General features: G+C 38.9%; 1 protein-coding gene across 2 annotated transcripts in view; it reads right to left on the bottom strand.

Annotated features, from left to right (window-relative positions):
• The window catches only part of LOC113405012 (rho GTPase-activating protein SYDE2-like), a 51,038-nt gene that overhangs the window by 34,013 nt on the left and 4,113 nt on the right, over positions 1-12,912 (bottom strand). For both annotated transcript variants that reach the window (XM_026655851.2, XM_026655852.2), the window contains exon 2: positions 9,204-9,932. In XM_026655851.2, the coding sequence (XP_026511636.1) occupies positions 9,204-9,932 (729 nt within the window). The remainder of the gene's footprint in view (positions 1-9,203; positions 9,933-12,912) is intronic.

Raw genomic sequence — 12,912 nt, 5'->3', positions numbered from 1 at the left:
TTTAAGTCATAAGACACACAAAAATGTTGGCCAGATCCTCTCCTCTTGTAAGTGTCATAGCTCCACTGAAGTCAATAGGACTACACTGATTTACACAAGCTGAAGATTTGGCCCATTAAGTCTTTTTGTGCTCAGAGAGCTCCAAACCTGTTTCGATGTAAAAAAGTAGAATTATAAGCAGTCTCTAATGAAGAATGTGCACTTCCCCAAATTTGAACAACATTGGTTAAGAAATAAGGAACTTATAATTTCCGCCTACTTTGGCAAAATGAAAAGGAGACAGAAGGGAAAAAAAAATCCCATTTTTTTAAAAAAAGGAAGTAAGCGTTAAATGTTTGCAAATAATTCAAATAAATCGAAAATTATTCCTTCTTTAAACCTATGGACTAAATTTTTTTTCCCCCATGACAACTACCATTTTTCGATCAGATCTAGCTAAAAGTTCTGGGCTCAATTCCTGCTGATGACCCAAAGTGTGGGAGTAGAGAGGTTGTTACAGGTTTAAAAATCTCCCCCTGCTGCTTTTATTAGGAGTTAAAAACCTTTCCTGAAAGAGAGGAGACTTGGTGTTCTGATAGCAACTAGGCTGTGATAAACCCCTCCACTCAGCAATCCTAGCTACCCGCTGTCCCAATAGACTAAGAGTGAATTATTTTAAGTAGTCCATAATTAAAGAGGTGGTGACTAGAGCCTCCAGAGGCACATAATGCAAGTAAACCAGCTGAACTGCCTGCTCTTCCATTACAATAATGATTTTTTGCTGAGCACCATACAGCTTAAGTAATATTTCACTAGAGGAAGAAACAGATGTATAATAGCAGTTTAGCTCACTAGCCAAACGTGAACGTTCGAAATCTACAAAACTAGGATGAGTTTGCTGCCAATTTTTCATATGTTAATGCTTCTCCAGCTCTGATACACCAGTCTGGAACATCTGGATCAGTCACTTTCCTCACATAAGTTATAAGCGTGCCCTTTTGACCCCGCCCTGTCCCCGGACAGACCCAGTTCTTGTTGTTCCTTTCACAGTGTAAGATGGAAAAGCAGTTCCTACTCCTTTGTGACAGCCAGGTCATAAAAAGAGTTATTTAGCACAAATCACAAACCAAGAAAGAGGGACAACATCGCTACTTCAACTCAAGCTGCTGGGTCTATTTGCCTTTTCTGCCTGTAAGGCTGAACTGTCAACTGATGCCTCACATACACATATGACTAGGCCCTCAACCTTCAGAAGCTCTGACAAACCTGCTTCAAGTACACAGAAGAGATAGGAAGCCCTCTTCTATCTGTAAATTATTGGAAGGAGGTGTAACACTTTCTTCACAAGTCACTTACAGGTTTAAACTAGTGTAATATGGTGAATTCTCTGTAATTTGAAGTCTTTAAACCATCATTTGAGGACTTCAGTAACTCAGCTAGAGGTTAGGGGTCTACTACAGGAGTGGGTGGGTGAGGTTCTGTGGCCAGCAATGTGCAGGAGATCAGACTAGATGATCATGATGGTCCCGTCTGATCTTGAAGTCCAACTTCCTCTGTTCTGCTTGACTTGGCTTCTCCTTTTGTTCTAGCACCACCCAAGTAAAAGATGACAGTTACAATCCCATTTCCTCTGCAGAGTTCAACTACCTTAATTATCAGGGAGCTGTGGGGATAGAGTGAAGCTTAACACATCAAGATTGATGGTGTCCTATCAATAAAGAGCACTAGGACCTCTCTACAGCATCCCAGGCTATCCTGGTATTACAGTCACTACCCACAAGGATTTTACATTGAGTCAGCTATCTTGGTATAAACACAACTCCCCACCCCCTTTTTTTTTAAAGCAGTGAAGATGTTGCCAAAGTCAATCAGTGACTGACCCAGAAGTTTCACCATACTGTTATAACAGAGATGGAGAACAGGAAAATGTATCTGTGCCTTACCTGAAAATGTAATTACTTAGAGGAATGAGGCCCACATGACATTGGGTCTCCACTGTATGCAGCCTTGGAGGCAGACCAAAACCTACCAAATCAGTGGCAGGCTAGGTGAGGCTCCCCCTCTGCCAGTTCCATAGCCCTAGGCAAACTAACAAAATGCATGGTAAGGAAAATTAAGCATTAAGACTAAACACGACAATCCTCCTGCAGAGCAAAATATTCAATGTATAAGAAGCTGAGTGCCAATTAATAATCCCATCTCTTTCCCCAATTAACAGCCAAAGGAGGGATGGATCTGTGGACGTCATTGCTCCAAAAAAGGAGATTTTCAGATAAGGGATACATTTTCCTATTCTTATTCGTAATGAGGTCCACAGATCCATGACATTGGAATTTTCATAGCAATGTCCACTGTGTGTGTGGGGACTATATACAGTCATATACAGATGGAAAAAGGGGTAACCCTTTCTTAATAGTTACTGGGATACTACAGTGAAGAGTACCCATGTACTGAAGGCAGCATCAGACAACAATAGCATGTTCAGCTTGTAGAATTTGGAGAAGGTGTGAACAGATGACCAGGTGGCTGCTTTCCTCTTTTGCTTGTGGGAGGTCTTTCTGCCCATGAAGCTGCCACAGCTCTGAGGAAAAAGCTCTGCTATTAGAAGTTGGGAGTAACCTTTTTTTTTTAAATTTATATATTATATTTAGGGCCCTACTAAATTCACAGTCCATTTTGGTTAATTTCACGGTCATAGAATTTTAAAAATCATAAATTTCAGTTTCAGATATTTAAATCTGAAGTTTCATGGTATTGTAACTGTGGGGTTTCCAACCCCAAACAGGGTCGTGGTGGGAGGGTCACAAGCCTACTGTGGGAGGCGGGTCATGGTATTACCACCCTTACTTCTGTGCTGCCACCTTCAGAGCTGGGCAGCTGCTGGCCAGGCACCGAGCTCTGAAGGCAGCACCACCGCCAGGAGCAGTGCAGAAGTAGTAAGGGTAGCAATACCATACCATGCCGCATTCACTTCTGTGCTGCTTCCAGCAGCGGCGCTGCCTTCAGTGCTGGGCTCCAGCCAGCAGTTGCTGCTTTCCGGCTGCCCAACTCTGTGAAATCTGGTCTCTCCTACAATAGCCAGATTTCATGGGGGAGATCAAATTTTTTACAGCCATGAATTTGGTAGGGCCCTTATTAATTACATTATATATACACACTTTTATGCTTCTGACATACAATATCTTAGCCACTTGGAAATGGAAGATTTTGAAGCTTGCTTACCCTTTGACACTGGATAGTAAAACATAAAAAGCATTTGTCCTTCTGACGTAAGCTATACAATGAACATAGACTTTGAGAGCTCTGCAGACATCCAAAGTATGCCACAGTTTCTCTGTGGAAGGTATTGGAGCTGGACAGAAGGATGGAAAGATAATTTCCTATGTTCTATGGAACCTGGGGTTAATCTCCAACATTAAAACAGGGTTGATTCTTATTACCACGTTCTTTATAGAAGGTGCAGCAATGAAGTTCCAGGAAAAGAGGTCCCAACTCAGACAGTTTGCAAACTAACATGATGGCTATCAAAAAGGCCATGTTAGAAAGTAATTAAGACACTTTCACAATTGATTCAAAAGGATGACCTGTAATGGCACTAAGAACCAGGTAAGAGACCACAAAAGAACTCTCTGTACTTCAGGAGGAGGAAGAAAAGATGCGGCTCCAAAATAAACAAACAAACAAAGAAACAAACAAAATCTCACCACACCCACACTATGCTGGACATCTGGATAAGATAAAATCTATTACTTGTCTGCCGCACTAAGGATGCTAGACAAAGCAGCCACCTGGCCTCTGAATGTCTGAACTGCATGACCTAGCCTGAGTCCACCTTGAAGAAGTTCAAGAATCTGCAGATGTGTGGGTGAGACCCTTGTTCTGGTACCAATGGTAAACCTCAACCAGGCCCTAGAATACGCTGAGTTAGTAGATTTATTACTGGAATCTACAAGTGTGGCTATTAGCTCTCTGACTAACCTTGTTGGCTTAAGAGGGTCTGTTCAAGAACCAGGCAGCTAGGCTCAGACTGTCTGGATTCTGATGCATGACTGACCCTGGTAGTATCATAGAATATCAGGGTTGGAAGGGACCTCAGAAGGTCATCTAGTCCAACCCCCTGCTCAAAGCAGGACTAATCCCCAGACAGATTTTTGCCCCAGATCCCTAAATGGCCCCCTCAAGGATTGAACTCACAACCCTGGGTTTAGTAGGCCAATGCTCAAACCACTGAGCTATCCCTCCCATCATATCCTTTCTGGATGGATAGCAGATGGGAGGTCTTTGTATTCTGTCAAGTAGGTCAGAGAACTGATGCCTCCTTGACCAGAATGGGGATACCAAAATTACTAGTGCTTCAGCTTCTCGCCTGATCTTCTGTAGCGTTCTGGCGAAGGAGAGGAAAGGCACGTAAGAGTCTGTTTTGTCAATCTTTCTGACAAGACATCTGTTACCTTAGCTTTGTGATGCTGCCAGCAAGAAAAGACATAAACCTTGTGATTCAAGTGGGAGGCAAACAGAGCCCTTGTTGGGAGACCAAATTCTTTAACCAGTTGATGGAACACCTCTCGGTGTAGTTCCCATGTGGGATTGTCGAATTTTTGCCTGCTGAGCCAGTTGGCTGTAACTTTCAATCTTCCCTTGGACATAAAGGGAGAGAATTGACTGCAGGCTCTCCTTTGCCCAAGTCATCAGGAGGTGAGCTTCTCTCTGAGGGACCGTAGAAAGCAGTCCTTTTCTGTTGAAATAAGACATTTTGCCTGGCATGATCAGCACAAGAGAAGAGCCCAGACATGGGAGCAGAGCCTCGAGATCATATCAGATTGCCCTGAGCTCTTGCCAGCTTATACTGTGCTTGCTCTCGTTTGGACTAGATCCTTGAACAGTCCTTGATCCCGTGTGATAGTTTTATCCCTCCAGGCTTCCATCTATGGCAGTAACTGTCCTGACTACTTTGCCTCTTGAAAAGCCTGCTTTGAATCTGCTCAGTCTTCATGGAAAAATTACTGAGGGCTGGATAAGAAATAATGGAGGGAGGGATAAGAGGAATCTCTATAGTGGCCCAATGTGAGCACAGACCCGCTTGAGAGGGGCCTGAGTCTCCACAGAACAGGCACAGATCTCCCTGCAGGCACTCAATCAGCAGTGAGGTGCACTAGACACAGTGTCTGGCTTTCCCTCTCTTCTGAGCCTTCTCTGCCATGCTGCACTCTGCTTGGGTGAAGAGAAGGGACGGACTATGGGGAGAAAGGGAATCTCCTCTGCCAACAAAGGCAGATGGTGACAGCCTGGAGATTTAAAGCCATTTTTTAAACTGCCCTGCAGCAAGGAGGCGCTGAAGCAGCAGACAAAAATAAGGCAGTTTCTCAAAGGTGGCAGGATAGGTGTGACTCCAATGACAGACAGGTTTGGCCTGCCTCCAAAGCTGCATAGACAGAGATCCTATGTCATGGATCTGTGGCCCTCATTACAAGTAAGAAACATCATTTACAGGTAGCTATTCTAATTTCTTGTAGACCAAGACCCAACACCACAGCTTCAATTATACTAGTACATTAAAAACCACCACCAAAAATTGTGCCTAAATCTTCCAAAGTAACATTTTACAATTCTGTGATGCAAACCATTATAAAGAGGTGTCATTTTTCAACATTTTGCAGGTTATTCAGCACTGAATAAGCTGTACAGTTTGGGTTCATTTTTATACAATTCTATATTTTGAATTTTGTATATACTAATGTTTAGAAAAAAAGGACTTTTCAGTTTGTACATCATATCTACTTCTCCTTAAATGCATGTAAAAAAAGCACACTTTTTATTTGCATCCACTAAAACTTTTTTCCTACAGATTCCAAAGCATCAACTCACGTCTAATTTAAAATCTAGGTTATTTTAGAATGGATTACTTTATCATAAAGAATTAAAAGTACTTTTATAAGAATTTTAAATTTGCAATTTTGCTTTGTGGAAAATACTAAATATTTGGATTTACTTGTATCTAATTCTATATCTCAGTAACTGTTAAAATATTAAGCATGGCCAGGACTATGCACCAAGGAAATTAACTTGCAAATCCTTATTTACATGAGTAGTACATAAGTGAGTAATCCTACTAATTCTGGAACTACTTGTATGAGCGAGAACTAAAAGCAAACAAGAATCTACAGGATTAGGCCCAAAGACACTGGTACAGTATTTAAAGAAAAAGCCCATTCAGTACACTGTTTGGAAGGACTGCTGAGAAGTAATTAAATCCCAATGTTTATGTTTTACTAAAGAATAGTTTTCAAAACCATTGTAGCGTTTTCAAGAAATTAAAACAAAGTAATCAAAAACAATTGGTATCTCTGCTGAAAAACAGTCATAAAAACAATATCTCATTAATAAAAAGAACACCCTAACCATAAAAAAAAACCCCACTAAAAACCAATGATGTTATTAGGAAAACAGATAAAAAGCATTGTTTTTGTATTCAACCTATAGTAGTACCCTTTGCTCAGACATCTTCCTTGCTGGTAAAAGCAGACTTGCTAAACAGTCATGGGGCATTAGACTCAAATACATCAAGCAGTAACTCTCGTCAATGAAGATATAGACATTGATCTACTGCATAGCAATTGCTCGTGTAATTCAGACTCTGCCCTAATACAAATAAAGTTAAATCGGACGTGCTGCCCTTCATGTGGTAATTTTGTCTGAATGAGCTGTCATTTTAAATTTGACTGAAAATAACTGTAGACACCTTAACTGGATTAAAAGAAGCACTAACTACTCCTCCACAATAAAGCCAATTACTTAACAGCAGGCACCCACTTCATCATCAATTAATCCAGTCAATGCGATCACTATTCAATGCACACAAGAAGAGAGCTGCTTTAAAATAGTTTAATTAACTCAATACAGAGTAAACTTCACAGGAGAAATCCATAATCAATTTTACCAGACTTCATTATAGACATACATTCAAAGCTCAAATTAATCTGAAGGGATACAACTTTGATTCTCCAACATGAAAAACTGTAGCCAGTTTTGCCTAATACATAAAAGGGTTTAGTTCTTCAAAAGGAGCAAGTGACCCCTATTAATGTTCCTGAGAATCACATATGTATTGAGAGATTAATCTCTTAAATGGATCAAACACAGTTTGTAGGGCAAGCGCACACTTGGCTTCCCTGCACTGGTCTGCTTATTCTGTCACATTTTGCAACCAAATGTAATAGTACCAGTTATTTAATACAGACTACAAAGAAAATATTTTAACTTGAATATTCTAGACCCTCACATATATTTTGCAGCTTAAACACACACATACATACACACACACACTCCTACCTCCACTATATTTCCAAACAAAAGCACAAAATGTGGGTTCCTAGATGTGATAGTACATCATGGCACAAATGGCTGGTTATAGAGGGTAAAATCTGTATGTGACCTAAGGGGCAACAGGATGAGTTTCAGAGCCCAAGCTCCAGCTCCAGGGAATGTCTACACTGCTATTTGTGGTGCTATAGCACAAGCCCCAGCTTGTAGACCAGGGCTCTGAGTCTTGCTGACACAGCCTTTTTTTTTTTTTTTTTTTTAAAAGCAGTGTAGATATACCCTAGGTGACTTTGTCTCCTAAATCCCATTTTCAACAGTGACTTAGGCACTTGGGCAAAATAACTTAGTACGCAGACTTTTTATTTGCAAAGTTTTTACCAAAAAACAGTAATTAATCTTCACAACATGGACATTAATATGCCCATTTTATACAGGGAAACTGAGGATGACAAATTAAGTGACTTGTCCAAGGGGACAAAGTTCATCAGAACCAAATCTGGAATTGGAACTCAGGAGTATCTTGTCTCCCATTCCTGTGCTCAGATCACATCTCTCTCTCACTCAATATGATACTACAAGTCAAGGTCAGCAAGTTGCTTGACCTTGTCAATGAGAAGTTATCCCTTTTTAGGGGCGGACACCAACCTCAATATAATACTGAATTTATATATTCAGTTGAAACAATAATTAAAACTGGAGTATAAAATGCTTAAGGTATGTCTACACTGCAAGAAAAGATCTGCAGCTGGCCTAGGTCAGCTGACTCGGGCTTGGGGGCTCAGTGTGGGGCTAAAAAATTGCCATGTAGATGTTCAGGCTCAGGCTGGAGCCTCGACTGGGACTCTGCGGGGGGAGGAGGGGGGAAGGAGGAGGAAAATTGGGGGGAGAGGGGGAAGTGTCCCTGGGCCCAGGCTCCAGCCCAAGCCTGAATATCTACACTGCAATTTTTTAGCCCCGCAGCCTGAGCCTGCTAACACAGGATAGCCGCAGGTCTTTTATCACAGCGTAGACATAACCATTGATGAACATGATAAATAGGGACAAGCCAGCACAATTTCTTTAAAAGAAAACCGTTCTTCTCCCATCTATTAGAAGTTTTTGAGGGAGTCAACAAGATAGCAGATAAAGGAGACGGGGTTGATATCATGTATACGGCTGTTCAGAAAGCCTTTGATAAAAATCCCATACAAGAGACTTCTGAGGAAATTAAGTAGTTACAGAGCTAGAGTTAAAGTTCTACCTTGGGTTAGAATTGGCTAAGACATAGAAAACAAAATATGTTGTGTTTGTGCATCATCAACAGAAATGTTAACCAAGCTCACTCTGTAAACTTTTTATTGGTTGGCAAGGTGTGAGCCATAACGAACCAGTTTAGATTTCAGATTCCAGGCTCCATTCAAAGGGCTGGTAACCAGGGTTAAAAAAGGACATCTTTTATATCTGAGATGAGCAAATTTGATCAAGAAGTCATCAATACATACAAAATGTGGAACCCCCGTCTTACAGTCACTGTTCAGAGCAGAAATGTGTTTTAAAGGCTCCAAAAAACAATACTATAGATAATTACCATAATTTTCAAACTTGATTATCTAAAGTTAGGCACCTAAACTCATATTTAGGAATATAGATAAATGGCCTGATTTCGCAAGGGGCTGAGCACTCGCATTTCCTATTCAAATGAACATGAGCTGTGGGTGTTCAACACCTGTGAAAGTTAGGCCATTTATTAAGTGCCTAACTTTATGTACCCAACTTTGAAAATTATGGCTTACATATTTTATAATCAACTTTCCATCAATTTTATAGAAATATTTACAATGAAGAGAAAAAAAACCCAAATGTTTAACTTTCCTATAAAAATAAAGACAGGAGTGTAACATCTATATATTCCATATCCTTCTTACCTGCTGAACAATATTTAAATGCAGGGCTCTCTTCTATTGCTGTCGCACTCTGAGTCTTGCACACAAAACTCTGCTTGTGCAGCTGCACATACTCTGTGGAATGTATGGAATCTGCTTGATTAATTTCACAGGCCTGAGCCATTTGATTGTCTCCTGCAGATTCTGAGAAGTATGGAAGGCCTTTATTGTGCCCCATTACTTTAATCAAGTCACTCCCAGGCAACATCTTGAAACTGGTGGTATGGGAGTCCAAATTAACAGAGTTTTTCCCAGTAAAACAATGGACTCTGGGGAAGTCAGGCTCATCATCTTCAGGGATAGGGTTGTACCATATTTCTCCTTCATCATCTGCATCATTATCCTCACTGAAGTCTAAAGTACAGTTTCTCAAAACTGAAGGGTTTGTAGAATGGTGAACAGCAGTTACAAAACTAGAGGTTCTTGCAGGACATTCCTGTCCTATAGGTGATTTGGGAGGAACTGGTGGCAGTTTAGGTCCAGGTAATGGACTGGACGATTTGGGTACATGGATAGTATTTCCTTGCATTTTCTTACAGATATTTTCTTCTTCCAGATTAGGGGCCTTTAGAGTACTCTGATGTAGCCAGTTACGTTTCTTAGAAACTGTGATGCTGTCAAGCTGTGGATTATGCTCAGGGACTTCACTGGCCATAAGAATTTTAAGTTCTCTCCCGCTTGTGGAGGATATGTAAATATTTTCAATTAAATCTGTTATTAAAAGAGGAAAAAGAGATGCTTAGAACGTTCTTCCAGTTTTGATAAAACACAGACACATATGCTGTCATGTCCCATCCACACTAAATCTAGTCCCACAGGACAAAAGACATGCTGTGCTATCATGAACTTAATTTCAATCCATCAAAAGACAACGTGGGCACATAGTAAAGAAACAAAAATATCTTTTGACATAGCAATGGAAATGATAGTACAAGCACGTTGGTACTTGTTCCACATTCCAAGAATATGCACATAACAAAACAGAATGTGGGGAAGCAGTCAGTCTGACACTCCTATCGATAATGAGCATGTAACAGACGTGCAATATTAAAGTTAATATATCTCATGACACACATGATATTCTTGACTATGGTCTAGATCCTGCAAGGTGTCAGGTGTCTTCTGAGAGCCGATAAAGGGTCTCAGCTCCCAATGAAAGACCACCACATCACAGGATCAGGCCCTAAGTGAGATGTAATTTCAAGCTGCCAAAAAACTGTCTAGCGTCCAAGTCTATAGAAAGTACTTGAGAAAAAATGGTTCAGTCTCCCAAACAGAGTTTAATGTTAATAGCACTTGTATAGAAACGTTTGAGATACTATTTCCATTTGACATTTATATCTTCTTTAAAATCTCACCCACATTGTTGGCATTTGTAAAACAATGAAGGACTAACACTGAAATTGAAATGTAAACTGATCAAGTTGTAAAGTTGCTCTGTGTGTTTCAATGTCTTAACACACTACTTCAGAAATGAAAGTGCTTTGGTAGTACAATTAGAATGAAACCTGTACCCCAGATCAGCTTTATAGGCAACCTCTAGTCTTAAAGGTACTGCCCTAAATCAAATACAATTCTGCTCCACTTATCAGAAACTCCATTAAGCAACCAATTTTATCAGTACTTCAATGGTCACTGTAGATTTCTTCATATTATGTTTTGTAAACAACAAAAAAGAGACAACAGTCACTTAAGACTGGGTTCACTCTGTTAAAATGTACTTAGGAAGAAGTTACATTTAAAAGTTTATTGAGCCAAAAAGCAATGTTCTAAAAATGTTAACATTTTTGAGCATTCCTATTATCAAAGTACAATAAAAATGAAAAAAAAAAACTAATTATGTAATTTAGATTCATGACACTTAAGTTTTGCTTGTGCCTTTATTTACATACAATCTGAAGGTTTGAGTTTTTCACTGAATTAAATACAGATTGCAGTTTTTCTGAATAACACCAGACATATAAATTACATAGTACTACAAAGTTGATTGTTCATTACATTTATTCTAACTTGGATGTCAGCACTTTACATTAATGTAAAGTTCACATTAAACGTAAAATTCAGGGTCCAGCATTTTAATAAGTAAATGTGAAGTACCCTCTACCTAAGATCAAGATGAACACACAGATTTGCAAAACAAGTCTTTATTTCTACTGTAGCCATGCATCAAGTCTGTACAGTATAATTAACAGATTCCTTCTAATTAAAGTCATTTTATTTCCTCATGAATACCTGTAAAAGAATGCATGCAGGCAGCATTTAATGCTTTTTGAACAACCAATACTTAAAATACTTTTGCTAACTACTTTAACGATTATGTTTGCTGAAGAAGTATTGTTTTACAATAAATCTAGAGAATTTATAACTATTGAACATTTAACTAGGCATACTCCTAAAAAAACCACTATTTTGTTGAAGTTTTGAAGTAGCAAAAACAACCCTGAAGTACATTTTCCAGCACTCCTGTTCAGTGTGCATTACACATGTAGCTTAAAAACTGTGAAAAACACAGTGTAGAAATTACCAATATTTAAATGGTGTACAGTTTATAAAAATACAAACGAACTGTTTAAGGACAAGCCAAGGATCACATCAATTTTCATACTTGAACTCAATATTAGCTGTGAACAACAATTCAGCCATCCTTATATTGAGTATCGTATATTGGGTGTTTACACTAGGATTTGTTTTGTGCAGATGCTACTGTATTGGTGTAAAACCCAAGTGTACATACGCTGCATCGGTGCAGTTACAGTAGCATAGCTATACACATACTAAAAAGACCCAGTGTAGACAAGCCCTCTGTTTAAAGCTATTGTAATGTTTATTGATTTTGCCTGTTTAGTAAGGAAATCTTAATAATGGTTCTGATGTGAAGACCTACCGGTATATTTCTGTCTATAATATAATAAAAAGGCAATTATTTCAACTTGCTTTTTAATTAATTTCCTTGCTCCATTATTTTCCTTGCTGCTATCGTTGCTCCAAATAATTAGATTTACTATTTTGAACATTTATATTTTGTATCATTTGCAATTAGACATTACACGAAGTCACATATTTATTTAAACCAGTACAGTATATGCTAGGAATGCTTGTTTTCTACATCTGATTGCTGCATTAAAATCCTCAATTTTCCAGTAACAGCACAAGGAATTGTTCCTCTCTAACAATTTAAATAGATGGAACATTCAAGTACTCTATTTCTACAACAAAAATATCTGTGTTACTGCCAGCATTGCACAGAAATGTGTGCCCTTTAGCATTAGTTAGGAAAGCTTACAATCCTCAGAAGTGCAGACTCTTAAAAATTATACACATGCCCAAATATACAAACCAATCATATGTCTGAAATCTGGGCTTAAGCTATCTTTTACTCCTAGAACAGCAAAAGTTCAAAGTACATTTGACAACATATACCAGTACAGTGTTCAATATTCCAATTACAACTTTACTTGTAAGGCTTACTAAGGAATACAATGATAAAATGTGTTGAGAATTTTTGAATAACTTTCCATGACATGATTTACTGCTGTGTGTCACAATTTGAATTTCAAAAATACTCTTCTCACTCTTATGCTTTATGCAGACAATAATAAGCAAGCTTGCTACTGCCAAAATTCATTGTCAGTATTACAAATTTTCAAAAAAACAAAACAAAACTTATCTTAAATTCAGAACCAGCCAAATG

The sequence above is a fragment of the Terrapene carolina genome, unplaced genomic scaffold, assembly GCF_002925995.2.
Source record: "Terrapene carolina triunguis isolate 2854851 unplaced genomic scaffold, T_m_triunguis-2.0 Scaffold211, whole genome shotgun sequence".
NCBI classification, from domain to species: Eukaryota; Metazoa; Chordata; order Testudines; family Emydidae; genus Terrapene; species Terrapene triunguis.
The sequence above is the reverse complement of the archived record's forward strand: the minus strand, read 5'-3'. Positions and strand labels throughout refer to the sequence as shown.